The sequence below is a fragment of the Neoarius graeffei genome, chromosome 10 (genome assembly GCF_027579695.1).
Source record: "Neoarius graeffei isolate fNeoGra1 chromosome 10, fNeoGra1.pri, whole genome shotgun sequence".
NCBI classification, from domain to species: domain Eukaryota; kingdom Metazoa; phylum Chordata; class Actinopteri; order Siluriformes; family Ariidae; genus Neoarius; species Neoarius graeffei.
The window spans coordinates 19,239,200-19,258,462 of record NC_083578.1 but is presented as its reverse complement, the minus strand read 5'-3'; the positions used below and the strand labels follow the sequence as shown (position 1 = coordinate 19,258,462).

The window sequence follows — 19,263 nt, the reverse complement described above, 5'->3', positions numbered from 1 at the left end:
CGTTTTTCTCCTGTCCATGAATTTTAATATATTCAACTCCTTAAGCTGAATGAGCATGAACTCTGTCTCCTCATTGCTCCAGAAGTGCATGTTTCTGCTTGCCTGTGGCAGTGGGGGCGTGGTCAAGCGCCGATCTGTGACAGGAGGGCGGAGCCAGGGAAGGTGAGTGGCAGAATCACTACACCTGATGGTAATTAACCTGTGTTTGTGTGTCTTCCCAGTAACCGCGCCCTATTTAAGGAGGCAGAGGGAGAGCAGAGGGGAAAGCTCATCCCGGGACTAGAACACAGCGCGCGTGTGTGTTTTTCTCTCAAGAATAAAAGTAGGCTGTTAAACTGAAAAGTCTGACAATAAAAAGCCTATTAGTACCAGAAGCTTTGTCCTGCCGTCCTCTGTGCTCCACCCACACTTCAGAGAGCTCTACATCGCCATTTTCTCTTCTTCGTTTGTTCCTCCTGACCTCTTCTGCTGCTCGCTACTACTGTTGTCATGCCGACCGAGGCTGTTGTGTTTCCCGCTTGTGGTCTCGTCACTCGTCACTTCCGGAAGTAGCTCGACAACTAGCTCGATAGGGTATACATGCACAAAGTAGCTCGGCAGAAATCGCATAAACCAGGTCGTGTAGCTCGATTCCGAGAAATCAAGTTCGGTTCAATTTCAGCCGAATTAAGGTGTATACATGGCATTTTGAACTTCGATTTCAGTCGAGCAACGGCAGAAATTCGATTCTCTCTATGTGCATGTAAACGTAGTGATTGTCCTTTTGGTTCGAGGTGTCAGTAATTCAGGAGGTGATATATAGGTATTTAAGTCTGTGTTTATGTCTGTTTGCAGACGATGCTGACTGCCATTTCAATGAGTGCAATTGCTACAAATGGAGTAGTGCCAGGTAAGCAAAATGCAATGGCCCCTGTCTGTGTCAGTGTGTGTTTGTTTATGTACACCCAGAGGATGGCTATCCTCGTGTTCTTTATGGGCAGTTAGTCACAGTGCACGGTACAGTTCCCCAGTGAGCTGAGTTCTGCTCCTGTCCTTTAGCGGTGCGTATTTATGCCTGGTAGTGTGAGGAGGGTGAATGAGGGAGAAACTGAGATAAACATAAACTCTTAAAAAGTTTAGCATAGTCATATATAAAGCATAGAAAAGTGCTGTGTAAGTAACTAATGTGCATCTGTTTCAGCTGGTGGTTCGTACTATATGATCTCCCGCTCTCTGGGGCCAGAGTTTGGTGGAGCAGTGGGCATCTGTTTCTACCTGGGAACCACTTTCGCCGGAGCCATGTATATACTCGGCTGCATTGAGATTCTCTTGGTACTGCATTCTGAATGGCATTTTACAGTGTTTTTATCCAATGTTGACCAACACATTAAGCACAACACAAGGAATACATATCAAACAGCCCTTAAAGTGATCCTCCAGTGGGTTTATTCTCAAACTTATTTTAAGTAAAAGTAGTCGCAGATTTAAAAAAATCAAACTTTAATTTTCTGAGACTAAATAGTGTTCGAGAAAAATTAATTTTCTTTAAAATGCCAGATGGGCTTGACGTATGTGATGACGTCATGTTGCTGTTGCTTGGAGCAACTCAGCTGTTTATATTCTCTGTTTACATCATAGTTTTGCTAGTTTTACAAGTATTTTACTGAATTTATCAGTTTTTAAAAAAGTATGCCTCATTGTGGAGCATATAAATGCCATAATGTTGCTAAAAAGAAAGTACAAGCTGGAACTAGACTGCATTTCCGCAGAGAAAATGCAAGGTGTGCTTCCTCAGCTGTGGCAGAGGGACACTGACAGAAACTGGATCAGTTACGAGACCTTGCACTGCAAAATCTTTTTTACACAGATAGTGTGTGTGTGTAGTGTGCATGTAGCAAAGTGTGTGTAGTGTGTATATGTAGTGTGTATAGCTGTGCACTCTAAAATCTTGTTTGTTTGTTTTTTACATGATCTGCAGCGTTCTGAACCAATGTTGTGCACTTGTATACGGCTTTTGGATCAACGAACCCGTTCTCTTGTTCTTGTCATTTTCCTGTCATATTTTTCCCATAGAGAATGAATGCAGCTCATGAATGGAACCATCCTGCTTGGACACGCTTCATTGGAGACCCACCAAACTTCATCTGATACCTCAGGCCAACTCCTCCGACACATACTTGCAATCGGTTCTGACCCGCACTTTTCCTTTCTTTTCGCTCATCCCTTTTTTTCCCATTCACTTCCATTCATTTTTCCCCTATTCAAATGAACGGAGTTTTGGGAGAAAAACTTAGGGCGTATTCACACCTACGTTGTTTGGTCCGGACCAAACGAACCAAATTTCCCTTGGTCCGGACCTTTTGGGTTGGTCTGAATACAAACCACCGAACTCTGGTCCGGATCAAACAAGCGGACCGAGACCGAGCTGCAAGGTCGGACTCAGTCCGGACCAAAGGAACCCTGGTACAGACCTTTTGGAGGTGTGAAAGCAGACCGGACCTAATCCGACAGTTTTGCTTTTTTGTACCTCGGGAGCTTCCGTCGTTTGTCGAGCATTATGGGAAACAGAGTCTTGACACTCCACCGCAAAGTGCAAACACTGTTTCGGTTGTCAAGGGAACCTTACAACAGTCGTTCAGTCATTCAGACCAGTGGTAGGCTAGACTACAGAGTACAAAAAATGAGTAGGGGGCAAACGTGGGCCGAGGAAGAAACGCGTACCCTTGTGGATATATGGGCAGATGTCCACATATCTGAGCTTTTGGAGAGAACACACAAAAATGCCGACGTGTTTGCTGTATTCAGTGAGAAAACGAAGGAGAAGGGGTTCACGCGCTCCCCAGAACAATGTCGGCTAAAAGTGAAGAAACTCCGTCAGACCTACATTAAAATCAGGGACATTCTTTCAAAAAGTGGCAGTACTAGCGACTTGCGTGAAGAGCCAGAACTGTCACAACATGATGTGCGCTCATCAGCGCTATCCTCCGTGACTACTTTTGAACTTAACGCTTTGTGCGCGTGTCGTCTCTGACCAATAGCTGAACGACCTCAGGGCGCGTGGCTTTGTTGACAGATTTTGATCCGCTTACTATAAAATGTACAGTGTGAAAGCGAACCGCACCAAAATGAAAAAATAAAAAAAACATTTGGTTCGGACCAAAGCAAGTGAACTATCGAACTATCCTGGTCTGAATACACCCATAGTGTCACATCATGTCTTGCGCTCGAAAATCTCTGTTTTAAATCATGCCACTCTCTCTGTTAATCTCCCTAGCACCATGTAGATCATCTCATCTCATTATCTCTAGCCGCTTTATCCTTCTACAGGGTCGCATGCAAACTGGAGCCTATCCCAGCTGACTACGGGCGAAAGGCGGGGTACACCCTGGACAAGTCGCCAGGTCATCACAGGGTTGACACGTAGAGACAAACAACCATTCACACTCACATTCACACCTACGGTCAATTTAGAGTCACCAGTTAACCTAACCTGCATGTCTTTGGACTGTGGGGGAAACCGGAGCACCCAGAGGAAACCCACGCGGACACGGGGAGAACATGCAAACTCCACACAGAAAGGCCCTCGCCGGCCACGGGGCTCGAACCCGGACCTTCTTGCTGTGAGGCGACAGCGCTAACCACTACACCACTGTGCCGCCCATGTAGATCATGTAAAAAAAAAAAAATTTTAGACTGTGAGGTGTCAGTTTGCGCTGCCAGTTGAGCCATTTTAAACCGAGATTTTAGAGCGTGCAGCCACATGCACTATACACACTACACACACACTATCTGTAGATCATGTAAAAAAGGTTCTACAGCGTGAGGTCTCATATCTGATCCAGTTTCTGTCAGTGACACTTTGCCACAGCTGAGGAAGCACATTTTGCATTTTCTCTGTGGAAATGCAGTCTAGTTCCAGCTTGTGCTTTGTTTTTAGCATCATTGTGGCATTTATATGCTCCACAATGAGGCATACTTATTTAAAAACTGATAAATTCGGTAAAACACTTGTAAAACTAGCAAAACTGCGATGTAAACAGAGAATATAAACAGCTGAGTTGCTCCAAGAGACCACTACCTGACGTCATCGCATACGTCAAGCCCATTTGGCATTTTAAAGAAAATTAATTTTTCTCAAACACTATTTGGTCTCTGAAAATTAAAGTTTGATTTTTGAAATCTGTGACTACTTCTACTTAAAATAAGCTTGAGAATAAATCTGCTGAAGGATCCCTTTAACATGCCATCATTTACTAATAGGCTTGGACAAATGTTTGTTCACTATTTATCTAAATCTGGATTGTCATAGTTTGTAAGCTTGTTATGCTTACTGTATTCTAACGCAAATATGCATACATTACCAATAATTAAAGTTTGATTGTGTACACGATCAATCGCTATCTGTAATTTTGACACATTTTTCCACTCTTTTCTGTGCCGTAGATCTACATAGTTCCACAGGCGGCTATATTTCAAATTGAAGGTCTGGACGGACCCGAAGCCGAAGCTGCAATGCTCAACAACATGCGTGTGTATGGCAGCATCGTTCTCTCCTTCATGGCTCTGGTGGTGTTTGTCGGTGTGAAGTATGTCAACAAGCTGGCGTTGGTTTTCCTTGCCTGCGTCATCTTGTCCATTTTGGCTGTTTATGCTGGAGTGATCAAAAGCTCCTTCGACCCACCAGACTTCCCGTGAGCTTGTTCACTGTACTTCATGACAATCATGAACTCTGCGTTATCACTTACTATACAGCAATGTTTCTCAACCACTGGGCCTCAGCCCATTAATAGGCCATGAAGCATCAGCTAGTGGGCCACGAATTTTTTTCAAGTTTGAGGCCAAATGCTGAATAATTCAGATGTCATAGTATCCCAAATCCGGTAGCTGGTTTGCCAAACACTTTTCAAGTGGAATAAATACATTTGTGGGTAAATTAAGAATAACAAGCCTTTATTTTCGTCACATTCCTCCTCTACATTTAACCCACATGCATGCTTGCATACACACAGAGAGAGAGAGCGCATGCAGTGGGCAGAATAAATAAATACATTTTTGGATAAATTATATGGATCTGTGACGCCTGCTGGAAGAGAAAAGCAGGGAGGATTGAAAATCAAGCGGCTGTGGTTTGTTTACACCTGATACTAAATTTGTAGCATCCTAGCAACCATCGCAAAGATGTGTACAAAATGTCCAGAAATTCCTCCTTACCCAGGCAAAAACGATACAGGATTTATCTTGTAGTGTCCTGATCTGCAGGTCTTTAACCCAGCCACATATAAAAAGTTGTACTCCTCCATGCTCTTCCAGGTTTTCATCTTTGTGTCCATGTAAAACGATGTCTGCAGCACCAGGTAGTTTGAGATGTTGGGGAACTCAACGGATGGATAATTTTCCAACTCATCATGAATGAATGAATGAACAAATGAATAACTTTATTTAAACACAATAAGTTGATCAGCAGAGTTGGTGGGGTCGTGCATGTACAGATACAAATAATTACAAATACAAAAGACTAAAAATATACACAATCTTAAAAAAAACTTAAAATCTGTTGATTATCTATTAATTATCTTCAAATTAAGTTAATTAATAGTTTGCATAACTACTGTCTTTGTATTTAGTTACAGCTACAATAGGATCAAAATTTATTCTACTAATGTCAAATTTAGCTAGTACATTTTTCTTTCATAGGAAAAACCCTTCTTTACTAGCGTGTAAGGATCTAATCCCATTGAGTGGTTTCTATATCCACTTCTTTTGAGTGTACTTCTTGGTTTGCTGAACACAAACATGGCAGTAAGTTCTTGTGTTAATGGACCAGACTCCACTTTTGGATCATTAATCCCTTTTGACTGAGAACGTCCTGCATGCATGGTTTGGCTTCTGGCACATCCATGCAGTTTTAAATACAATATCTATAATTTAAAATTAGTTTTTACTGTATTTATTTAATTCCTGGGCTCCCATCTGTAACAGGGAGTGATGTCACATCCCATTAATACACTTTACAATAGATTATTAGATTCTAATAGAATAGATGGGCCAAAATAATTGGGGATCTTTTTTAATGGGCCCCAACTTGTTACAAGTATGAATAGATGGGCCTCAAAGCAGAAAAGGTTGAGAACCCCTGCTATAGAGTATAAGCTAAATGAAAGACTGAGAACACCATATTTCTCAAGCAGATAAAATTGTCTTCGCTGGAATTAATATATTCTTGAATAAGAAGTATGAACTGTGTAAAACTGTGTTAGATTTCATAAAAGAGAATATTAATACCAAGAATCTAATTTTGTTGGATGAGGTTATGTTTTCACCTCCGTTTGTTTGTCTGTTCCCAACATAACTCAAAGCAGTGAACGGAATTTAATGAAATTTTGAGGAAAGGTGAACCATGGGCCAAGGAACCATTGATTTAGATTTTGCTGCAAATCCAGATATGCATGTAAACATAGTAAACATCTGGATATTCTAATATGTGGCTTGGCGGAGGTATGCACTACCAAATGCCCTTCTAGTTGATCATGGACTCAGACTTGAACGTTTTAGATGTGATGGATATTTTACCCCACTGACTGATCTCCTTGCTTTTTGTAGGATATGCGTGCTTGGGAATCGGACTCTGGTGTCAAAGGGCTTTGATATCTGTGCAAAAACCATTGAGTCAGGCAATGGTACAGTTACCACCAAACTCTGGAGACTCTTCTGTGACTCTGAGTTCCTCAATGCCACCTGTGATGAATATTTCACCAACAACAACGTTTCTCAGGTGCAGGGCATTCCTGGTGTCACCAGCGGCATCCTGGCAGGTGAGAATGCTGTGTGAAGCTCCTGACAGCTAGTGTTGCGATACACAAGACCAGTCTTTAGACCATCAACCAATGGTCTCAGTCTTGTCACAAGCTTGGGTGAAATTTTACTCGGTCTTATCTCAGTCCCAATCTACAAGGATGAAATATTTTTTCGATACTCCCAGAGACCAGAATATCATTTTCATGAACAAATACTTTATAATGTTCTTATTAAAGTACAACATGGAAAAGTCTGTCTCTACATACCGAAATATTTCAAGTGAATATGTTTCGAAATGCTTCATCCTCTTAGGTTCAAATTAACATAGCAGTAGTGCTTGTAATTCACAGCTGTATTTGGTCTCGGAAAATTATATGAGCCAAACTAGTTCTAGTTTTTATTTAATTTTATATAACTGCTGTGTACCTTAATCTACTGGTTCTCAAAGTGGGTTCTGGGGACCCCAGGGTTCCACGAGTTAGTTAGTTTATTTATTTGTTTCAATTTTGTTACACTGGTTACATTTATCAAAGTCATGATATTTAGGGGTCCAAGCACCAAAGTCGATTCAGACCTAATGTGCTCTATCAGTGGAAATTTCAAGAATTGAAGGTTTTATGGCTTGAAAAAATAATCATTTAAAGAATTGTTACAATTTTCGTGAAATAAAACTATACAGTGAGGATCCATGGAATTTATTTTACAGTTTAAGGGCTTCATGGCTACAAACAGTTTGAGAACCACTGCTTTGATTTGCAGGTCCTTACATGTGCTGCACTGCTTCCTGTTGTATTTCACACACATCACATTATCTCTAGCCGCTTTATCCTTCTACAGGGTCGCAGGCAAGCTGGAGCCTATCCCAGCTGACTACGGGCGAAAGGCGGGGTACACCCTGGACAAGTCGCCAGGTCATCACAGGGCTGACACATAGACACAGACAACCATTCACACTCACATTCACACCTACGGTCAATTTAGAGTCACCAGTTAACCTAACATGCATGTCTTTGGACTGTGGGGGAAACCGGAGCACCCGGAGGAAACCCACGCGGACACGGGGAGAACATGCAAACTCCGCACAGAAAGGCCCTCGCCGGCCCCGGGGCTCGAACCCAGGACCTTCTTGCTGTGAGGCGACAGCGCTAACCACTACACCACCGTGCCGCCTCTGTTGTATTTCATTTTACAAAATAATTTTTTATATAACTAGCAAACCCTGTCATTTCATTTACATCACATATACTCCCTGACCCCCGCCACACACACACACACACACACACACCCAATGAGTTGTCCTAAGTATGTCCTGCGCACTTATTTGTACTAAATGATAATACCAAAGTAGATTATTTTCTCAAATGCCATGTAGTGCCAAAGTAGGTTATTTGAGTTAATTCAATAGAAATTTCCTGTCAGGTTAGGAAGATACTACAACCAGCAAATTAACACATCTGAGCGTCTGGTCTTGGTCTTGACTTGGACACGGTCACATGGTCTTGTCTTAGTCTTACCACCCATCATAATCTGTCTTGACTCAGACTCCATTAGTCTTGATTCGGTCTCACATAAGGTGGTCTTGAACCCAATGCTACTGACAGCATACTGACATTATAGTACACTTCTGTGTTGTCGTCAATTATTAGTTCAGCAGCACTGCTTGCAATATATTTAAGTTATTTGACGAAATCAAGTCGTACATGAGCTGATAGCCAATGAGGCGCATAGCACCGAGTTTGCTATAAGTCATGTACAACAAGATTGAGTAGAATAACTGTTTTATTCTATCCACATTCACTGGATTTTGAGAAACAGCATTTTTATTTTTAATTTTTGCAAATTTGATAAATTAAAACTTTATACAACATGTCCGACAAAATCATTTCCGCTTAGGCGGACTTCTAAAAAACCTATCAATGGCTGTACGAATTGACTTGAGTGTTTTTTGTTTGCTTGTTTTTTAGAAAGTGCCATCTTGCTGCCATGCCGAGCTATAGAATATCTTTAGACGTTTATTTAATTCTTCCTTGGACATTTCAGTTCTGTAATTTTCATACATCTTTGAGCTTTTGAACCAGTCTAAAAAATTTCAACAAATTTTAATGCTTAAAGATGAAGAATGTAAGCAAACCGGCGAAATGACAGGAGCGATTTTGTGAAAAATGCTATAATAATAATAATTCTTGAAAAATAAAAAAAAGATATGTTCTTACCATCAAATACTTTCATTCCATATTTTGTTGCTTTTCTTGTATTTTGGGGGGTTTTGTTTCTGAGTAGAGTTTTTATTTTGTCCTCGGTTGGTTCAGCAACACGCTCCGCCATTTTGTTTTTCTCTACTCTTGGTATATGAGCTGATAGCCTCATAATAGAGTAATCAATCAGAGTGCGTGATTGCTCATATCCAGTGAACGTGGAGAGAAAATATATGAGGATTCTGACTGGTGTCAGCATTTGATCTGTCATCATGAAAATATCGATCGAAATCAGATCAAAACAAGGGGACATTACACTCGGGGTATTCACCTGACACAAATTTTCCTGATAGGCTGCATGAATCTACAGTCTGGGCTAGAATGAAATCAAGCGTAGCCTCCTTTCTTGTTTCTTTAAACCATTCTGTGAGGTTTTCTTATGAATGTTTGTTAACAGCATGCGATTATGATTATATTGATTTTTTTTTATATCTTTGAAAGATGAGGGGCTTAGCCCACCAGCTAGCACATTTATGTCTGTGTTTCAGATACACTATATTGCCAAAAGTATTTGCTCACCCATCCAAATTATCGGAATCAGGTGTTCCAATCACTTCCATGGCCACAGGTGTATAAAATCAAGCACCTAGGCATGCAGGGCCGTCGACAGGGGGGGACAACCGGGTATTTTGTCCCGGGCCCAGGCATGAGGGGGGCCCAGAACTGGTCCCTCATGAAGATGCCATTAATCATTCTGTTTCATTTCAAAATGTGTTGATTTGGGGTAGAAAAATGTGCTATATTTGCATTCAATGAATGATTTCTGGTTCTTTTGCCTTTATTGTCTTCGAAAATAGATTCAAGAACCCACCTACCACCCCTAATGCAGAAATGGTTTGGTCTTTGATTAAGGCGCCAAATAACATGGCACTATTCCATCATAACACTTCGACAATAAGCGTGCGAGCCCGTTTGCCAACATGCACAAGTCAGGAGCAAAGAAAAGAAAAGAGAAAAAGAGATGAAGAAGCCAAGAACCTCAGGGGCTCACTGCATAGATATTTTAGAAAAGATTCAGATGATGCAGCAGGTGGTGAAGGGGCAGCTGAGCCAGGTAAGACACAGATAACTTTTTTCCAGCCCCGTAATGTAACCCCAGCACGTGCGACGCGCCATTCATAATTATAAAGTAGGGGATAGCAGGGTACACTGAGTGAACACTGAAATGCACAGGGCATTGAATTATTTCATAAACATATCGGTTTAATAACACTGTGTTGCATATATCTCAATGAAGCAAAGAATAGCACATTGGCCCGCAATCATATCCAAATGTTTTAGGCACGCTTGCTGAGCTGCGCTGAGCTGGACTCCGGTTAGCTGAAAGCCCGTGGAACGCTGCCTCTTGTTAATTAAACCTTATTTTGTTGGAAATCATCCCGTGTAGATACGACGGCATGTGAAATTGCCAGCTAGATAGAGTTTAATGTAACAAATGGGCTATAAATGGGGTGTTTTGAGGTTAGTCTGTTGCAAAACATTAAACTTTCGCTTAGACTGGATACTCTTCAAACAATTCCCTTGCTCAAGTGAAAAATGATAGGCCTGTATGAAAAGCACAATTAATGAAAGTAGCCTAATAAGCCCTAAATGAATAAAACAACCTCTGTTTTATTGTTGTTGCTTACACGTTAAGATTTTGAAATCTTCTCGGTCCAGTTCTATATCCAGGGAACGTTGTAATCCTTTTGGTTTATCCGTAATAAACGTGTCAGCCCCCAGGTCAGATAGGCTAATGTTACGTGGTTGGGAGGGTGTCAATTTTTTTTGTAACATTCTAAATCGAGTACGGAAAGGACGTTTATGAAAAACAAGACAAAAAAATACACTGAAAAACTCACTGTACACATCACTAGTGGTGATGCTTCTATGTTCAGATTTTGGGAAAGCCATAACTCCGTTCTCATTGAGCCCCAGTTCCATCCCGTAAACAATCATTTTGGTTTATCAACTACCTGTGCTCAAACATGTCACAGGAGAGGCTCAATGGGCTGGCTATGCTCTCTATAGAGCGCGAACTTGCAAAGAAGCTGGACTTCAATGACCTTATTGACGACTTTGCCACAGCAAAAGTCCGGCGCATTGCATTTCGCACCTGAATAGTTGCAGACTAAGGAAATGTTCAAACTGTAAATATGTTGAAATGTTGAAATAAAATGGTTGACTGTTATAATGGGCTTGGAATACCTGTTATTTAAGGGTTGGAGTGAATGGAGACTGTGAAAAGAGGGGTTGGGTGTGGGTGGTTGCTGTGTGGCGATGTGCGTGCGCGCGTATGTGTGTGTGTGTGGGGGGGGGGGGGGGGGGCACTCAGATTATTTGGGGGGGGGGGGCACTCAGATTATTTTGTCCCAGGCCCAGCCAAAGCTGTCAACGGCCCTGTAGGCATGCATACTGTTTTTACAGTTTGGAGCTGGCCCCTTCCTCTTCCAACATGACTGCACCAGTGCACAAAGCAAGGTTCATAAAGACATGGATGACAGAATCTGGTGTGGATGAACTTGACTGGCCTGCACAGAGTCCTGACCTCAACCCGATAGAACACCTTTGGGATGAATTAGAGCAGAGACTGAGAGCCAGGCCTTCTCGTCCAACATCAGTGTGTGACCTCACAAATGCGCTTCTGGAAGAATGGTCAAAAATTCCCATAAACACACTCCTAAACCTTGTGGACAGCCTTCCCAGAAGAGTTGAAGCTGTTCTAGCTGCAAAGGGTGGACCGACATCATATTGAACCCTATGGATTAGGAATGGGATGTCACTTAAGTTCATATGTGAGTCAAGGCAGGTGAGCGAATACTTTTGGCAATATAGTGTATGTAACACAGTATTGATAATATGTCATGTCTTAGATGATGAAACGTTTGAACAAATGAATACTGTACACTCACTGGCCACTTTAATAGGAACTTGTTCTTGATTCTAAGATTCCTGTTCTTGGCTCCAGAAGTGGAACCCAATATGGTCTTCTGCTGTTACATGCTGAGATGCTTTTCTGCTCACTATGGTTGTAAAGAGTTGCTATGAGTTTCTATATCCTTTCTGGCAGCTCAAACCAATCTGTCCATTTTTCTCTGACCTCTCTGATCAACAAGGCGTTTGTTTCCACCCACAGAATTGTCGCTCACTCACTCAGTGTTTTTTGTTTTTCGCACCATTCTGTGTAAACTCTAGAGACCGTTGTGTGTGAAAACCCCAGGAGATCAGCAGTTTCTGGATTACTCAAACCAGTCCATCTGGCTCAAACCAACACCGATGCCACAGTGAAAGTCACACTTTGAGATCACAATTTTTCCCATTCTGATGTTTGAAGAAGTGAACATTCATTGAAGCTCTTGATTTGTATCTGCGTGATTTTATGCATTGTGTTGCTTTCAAGGGATTGGCTGATTAGAGAACTGCATCAAACAGCAGGTGGACGTATGGGTGTTCCTAATAAAGTGGCCGGCAAATGTATGTCGATAAGAAATGTACTGAAAATGAAAATGTTTTTATTTGACAGAGAACCTCTTTAGTTTCTTTATGGAAAAGAATGACATCTTAGAGAAGCGAGGTATTCCTGCCGTGGTTGACCCCGACGCTCCAATAACCAACACTAACCGCTTTGTCATAGCAGATATCACCAGCTTCTTCACCCTCCTGGTGGGCATCTATTTCCCCTCAGTCACAGGTGTGTACCACTTCAGCACTGACTAGAGACACATCCTTTGTTAGTGAAGAGTGGGATTTATGAAAGAAGTGCACTATTAACATTGCATCTTTGTTTTTTTTCCTAACTTTTATCAAATGTATAAAAGTAATTTACGTCAAAATGAATTAAAGCTTTGAATGAAAGGCTTTTGGTGTGTTTTAGGTTTTAGCTTCATCACATTTTTAGATGTTCTAACTGAGAGATGTAGCAAACTACTTCAATTAGCAAACTATGGTTTACATTAGGGTGGTGTAGTGGTTAGCACTGTCGCCTCACAGCAAGAAGGTCCGGGTTCGAGCCCCGTGGCCGGCGAGGGCCTTTCTATGTGGAGTTTGCATGTTCTCCCCGTGTCCGCGTGGGTTTCCTCCGGGTGCTCCGGTTTCCCCCACAGTCCAAAGACATGCAGGTTAGGTTAACTGGTGACTCTAAATTGACCGTAGGTGTGAATGTGAGTGTGAATGGTTGTCTGTGTCTATGTGTCAGCCCTGCAATGATTTGGCGACTTGTCCAGGGTGTATCCCGCCTCTCGCCCATAGTCAGCTGGGATAGGCTCCAGCTTGCCTGCGACCCTGCACAGGATAAGCAGCTACAGATAATGGATGGATGGATGGATGGATGGATGGATGGATGGATGTTGGCCTTGGTCGGGGCAGCATGGTATAACTGAAATGAGACAGAGAGAGAGACTGTGTGTGTGTGTGTGTGTGTGTGTGTGTGTGTGTGTGTGTGTGTGTGTGTGTGTGTGTGTGTGTGTGTGTGTGTCAACAGCAGTGAACTGTTGAGCTGTGATCCATGCAGCACTGTATCAGCACAAGTTGGCAAGATTACAGTGGTTTCCATGACCTCTGCCAGTCTCTCACAAACACACACACACACAAACTGCAGCAAATCAGTGGTGGGTTTCCCACAAGCCTCTTAACACTAAGAGCGGCTTAACTAGGAGAGAGAGTGTTCATTGTGCTGCTCGCTCTACCATTTAACGATGATCTTTGTGCTGCGATGCTTTTGGGAAAACCATCCTTGATGTCTAAACAGTGTAGCAGACAATAATTAACAATTATTCCACGAAATCGAGTCGTACATGAGCTGATAGCCGACGAGGCGTGTAGGACCAAGTTGGCTATAAGCCATGTACGACGAGATTGAGCGGAATAACTGTTTTATTCAAGCCACATTCACTGGATTTTGAGAAACATAGCATTTTTATTTTTATATTTTGCAAATTTGATAAATAAAAACTTTATACAAAATATCCGACAAAATAATTTCTGCTTAAAATGTAAACAAACCGGCAAAATGACGGTAGCAATTTGTGAAAAATGCGATTGAAAAATAAAAACAGATACGTTCTTACCATCAAATACTTTCATTCCATATTTTGTGGCTTTTTTTGTATTTTGGGGGTTTTCCTCTTCTTCTTTAGGGTTTTTTGGTGGTTGGCAAACCAACTTAAAGGTGCATTACTGCCACAGACTGGGCTGGAGTGTGGAACAGGAGATATTGGGGAAAACAATCAAACAACTATATTCTTTTAGCTATTTCTGTTTCTTTTAAATACTTGATAATTTTTTGGGATTTTGTTTTCAAGTAGAGTTTTTATTTCGTCCTCGGTTGGTTCAGCAACATGTTCCGCCATTTTGTTTTTCTCTACTCACAGTATATGAGCTGATAGCCTAGTAGTACAGTAGGAAATCAGAGCGCATGATTGCACATATCCAGTGAATGTGGATAGAATAATATACTTTATACCACTGCTCTGTTGAATTCAGCAGCTCAAACAGTGCTAGCTGTTATTCAAATCACAAGTTTCTACTAATGCAATCATCTTAATATATTATTGTTTCTATAGTATCAAACCATTCACAAGGACTTGTATAGCTGATTCTTACATAACCTCAGCCGAATAATAAACAGATTTTAAAATATGTTGATATTTAGCAACGAAAAACAAAGAAAAAATATATTTTTTACATTTATGGAAGGAGTTTCCAGTGCTAGTAAGTTTTCCGCTCAGTATAAAGGAGTTTGTACTTTCTAGTTTCTCAGTAACGTGACGATCTGCATTTTTTGTCTTCGTGTATCATCATCATAGGTATCATGGCTGGCTCCAATCGCTCTGGTGACCTTCGGGATGCTCAGAAGTCCATCCCCATTGGCACCATCCTGGCCATTTCTACCACCTCTGCCATATGTATCCTTTAGTAACCTATGATATTGCACTCACAGAACCTTGCAGTAGAACCCATACAGTTATGTGTGTTGTGGAATTCATATTAAGCCTCCTGTTTATTCGTGTTTTAATAGCGATGATAGTTTGTTCTTCTGAGCTCTGGCTCTGTCAGACATGTCCAGTGTGTTTCTATTTGGGGCCTGTGTAGAGGGAGTAGTGCTCAGAGACAAGTGAGGAACTTATTTGCACCTACTGTACAATAATTTATACATAACGTGGATTTTTTTCTTATTTTACTCTTCACTGCATACCACTCAAAATTTTCTCATTACAGATTCTGATCAGGTTTTTTTAGATGACTTATTTAGATGTTCATATCAGATTCAGACTGAAATATAAAAATAGTTTGTCATTATGCTATGCACAGGTTTGGTGAGGGTGTCAATGGGAACCTGGTCATTGGTACGCTGGCATGGCCATCCCCTTGGGTCATCGTGTTTGGTTCATTCTTCTCTACCTGCGGGGCGGGGCTTCAGAGTTTGACAGGAGCTCCTCGTCTATTACAGGCCATCGCGCGAGATGGGATTATCCCCTTCCTCAGGGTGAGTGTGAGAAACATGAACATGGAATGAAAAGGTGGTTATTTTACATGATATTTTAATGATTTGTACACTCTGTATACACTGTTTGGTAGGTGTTCGGTCACGGGAAGGCTAACGGTGAGCCCACATGGGCTCTACTTCTGACAGCCACCATATGTGAGATTGGTATCCTTATTGCCTCTCTGGATGCTGTCGCACCCATCCTGTCTATGTACGTAATACTAATACGTATTAGTATTATGCATTATGCATAAGCATCTCATTGTTAGCACTGGTTCTAGTATAACTCTCATACACGTTTCCTTTGATAAGACTGAATATCATAACCGATACATTGTGCAATATTAGCTTTAACCTTTATTTTGTGAGTGAAGACTCATCTCATCTCATCTCATTATCTCTAGCCGCTTTATCCTTCTACAGGGTCGCAGGCAAGCTGGAGCCTATCCCAGCTGACTACGGGCGAAAGGCGGGGTACACCCTGGACAAGTCGCCAGGTCATCACAGGGCTGACACATAGACACAGACAACCATTCACACTCACATTCACACCCACGGTCAATTTAGAGTCACCAGTTAACCTAACCTGCATGTCTTTGGACTGTGGGGGAAACCGGAGCACCCGGAGGAAACCCACGCGGACACGGGGAGAACATGCAAACTCCATACAGAAAGGCCCTCGCCGGCCCCGGGGCTCGAACCCAGGACCTTCTTGCTGTGAGGCGACAGCGCTAACCACTACACCACCGTGCCGCCCTGAGTGAAGACTATGTTCTCAAATAAACTGAATTAAGATTGAAGTGATTGTAGAATAGTAAATAGTGATGATAACTCTGAAACTCGGCGCAGAGTTCTGGATGGCTTATCATTCTTCTACTGCCAAAGTACTAAACTGAAGTACGTATGTTGTGTCTTGGTGTCTTTCCAAGGTCATACATTTTGACCTTAGATGTAGCTATAGATGAACTTATTGGAGGAAGCATGAAGAAATCTAATTAAAGACCTTCTTCAGGTTAAAGCTAGACGGCTTTTCCATCCATTATCTGTAACTGCTTATCCTGCTCTACAGGGTCGCAGGCAAGCTGGAGCCTATCCCAGCTGACTACGGGCAAAAGGCGGGGTACACCCTGGACAAATTGCCAGGTTATCACAGGGCTAACACACAGAGACAAACAACCATTCACACTCACATTCACACCTACGGTCAATTTAGAGTCACCAGTTAACCTAACCTGCATGTCTTTGGACTGTGGGGGAAACCGGAGCACCCGGAGGAAACCCACACGGACACGGGGAGAACATGCAAACTCCGCACAGAAAGGCCCTCGCCGGCCGCTGGGCTCGAACCCGGACCTTCTTGCTGTGAGGCAACAGCACTAACCACTACACCACCGTGCCGCCCTTAGACGACTTTTCAATTTCATAAAATCGGTGAAATTTAGTTCCCTCTGAAATTCGGTTATTGTGATATATGTTTATTTCTGCAATATCTCACAAAATAATCAGGCCATTCTGTGGCTGGGAAGTTATTTAATTTGAGCAGATTATTTCCCTTGCAAATAATATGCATGAAATCGCTCGCTTCTTGCAGTCAAGGAGACAGAGGAAGTCCATGTGCGCATGCACAGGTTTACCTTCTTCTCTTTCTTTTTCTTCTTCTCTTGGGTTTTACGGCAGCTGGCATCCACAGTGTTGCATTACTGCCATTTACAGGTTTACCTTTGACCGTGCACTGACAGTTCCATCATTCTATCGCTAAACGAACAGCTGATCACACCGAGGTGCTCGCTGACCACCGATATTTATTAGTTTGGCCCTGCGTTTCCTTTCCTTCACATCATAACATCTTTTCTTCTCATTTTCCGTTACTGTAGTCGGTCTTTCACGTTTCATTCGCATCCTCCATTTTCCTTTCCTGGTTCAAATTTGTATCCCACAATGCCTTGCACGAATGGGGAAAGCCCACCACATGATGTATGACATAGTATCTTGAATTGGGTCATGGTGAAGTAGGAAAAAATAGCAGAGAATTTAGGGCCATGTGACCCTAAATTCATTAATTGTTCTATTTAAAAAAAAAAAACGAATAAAATTGAAAGTCTGTGATTTGAATTCAGTAGCTTTTGGTCCACTAAACAAAACTGGGTGTCAGGGAAAATTCTTTTTATGACTTAAACTTGAAAAATCTGAAAGGGAGTCTACCTTTAATAACAGAGTTAGTGTGGTCATGATGGAATGAAATTAAGGTTTGGGGTGAGTTAAGAGAGCAAGGACTGATCACTGGAAAGCTTTTTATCTGATGTGTCAATTATTGAGCCAAACAGGAAGACGTCTAGTACAAACCATTGGGTGGATTTGATGCAGTTTCGACAAACATGCACAAACTTCGTCACTAGTGCAGAAAGAGAGAGATGGGAATTTAAAGGTGCTGAATGCAAAGTTGAATTCTGAGCAAACTGTTCTGTTTCTATAGCTGTTGGAGTTTTGAGATGTTTCGCTGCTGTACACACACCATATCTCCTATGTGTAAATATTTTGCCGAGATAAAATGCATCACGCATTTTACGATTCCGGAGACTACCGAAGCAAGTGAGTAACAATATCACGTGACCACCGTGGGGTGTGTTTGTTTGACCCACTTTTAACCAAAACAGGTCGGCGTCGGCAAACACGGCGGACCCGGCTCTCCCGCCAGCTAAGGCCCTGTCCACACGGCAACGGATTCAGGTGAATCTGATAAAATTGTTTATCGTTTCGGCCTGGCGTCCACACGGCACCGGCGTTTTGGGGCACCCAAAATGAAATCTTTTGAGAACGGATTCCAGAGTGGAAAAATCTGGCAACGGCGCCGTTGCGAAGTCGTCTGGATGAGTAGAACAGATTTGTTTACGATGACGTCACAACCACATGACTGTCAGTGCTTCACGCCGGGTAGAAGTGTAACGAACTCGATGCGAGTTGTCAACAAATCCTATAACTTGGTTCATGAAACGCACTTACAAAATATTTTCACTGTGAATATTTGTGTAATGGTGCAAAGTGAGAGAGAGAGAGAGAGAGAGAGAGAGAGAGAGAGTGAGAGAATAGCCCTTAGGGCAGAGTCTTTAGTCCAAACACTGTGGAAGCAGTACCAAACCGCACACCGCCCATGCGCTTTCCAAAAACAAAAACAATCCCGCCAGCAAAAATAGGAAAAAAAAAAGGAGCGATCTCACCTCTTCAGATGTTGGTTTAAGTCCGACAATACATTCCTCAAAAAGGGTGTAGAAGAACAAAGTAATCCATCAACATGTAGCATTCAATTTATTCCGGACCATTAAAGAATTCTGGAGGATATCAGAATGTTGGCGTACCGGCTTCCATCTACCCCCATTCATTCCTCTTTCCACGTCTTTCGTTTTACGCTACTGATTAATAATCAAAACTTTATGTAGCTGATGCTACAGAAGAAGGGGTTTATGCGCATGCGTCTACTTCTTCTATTGTTATGGTGTCTCCAATGGGACCGTCTTACAGCGCATGTAGAGGTGTGGCATGTGTATTGCATCGTTTTCAGCAAGCGTTGCGTTGCCATATGTACCTGATATTTTACTGATCCGTTGCCCATGTGGACGCGATATTTAAAAAAAAAAAATCTCGTTGCCGTTGTCATGTGGATGTAGCCTAAAAGTCAGTGGAAAAGAAAAGGAAAGCCTGCCTAGTGACTGCAACTGCAAGATGGAGCAAGTTTAGATGACGTGTCATTTTTCTGGACAGATAACTAAAGGGTCA

General features: G+C 42.1%; 1 protein-coding gene across 1 annotated transcript in view; it reads left to right on the top strand.

Annotated features, from left to right (window-relative positions):
* slc12a5b (solute carrier family 12 member 5b) overlaps positions 1-19,263 on the top strand; it is a 192,787-nt gene that overhangs the window by 141,019 nt on the left and 32,505 nt on the right. Inside the window, exons 6-14 of the mRNA XM_060931458.1 lie at positions 835-889; positions 1,181-1,311; positions 4,423-4,670; positions 6,580-6,791; positions 12,532-12,699; positions 14,813-14,911; positions 15,063-15,120; positions 15,318-15,492; positions 15,585-15,703. Coding sequence (XP_060787441.1) covers positions 835-889; positions 1,181-1,311; positions 4,423-4,670; positions 6,580-6,791; positions 12,532-12,699; positions 14,813-14,911; positions 15,063-15,120; positions 15,318-15,492; positions 15,585-15,703 — 1,265 coding nt within the window. The remainder of the gene's footprint in view (positions 1-834; positions 890-1,180; positions 1,312-4,422; positions 4,671-6,579; positions 6,792-12,531; positions 12,700-14,812; positions 14,912-15,062; positions 15,121-15,317; positions 15,493-15,584; positions 15,704-19,263) is intronic.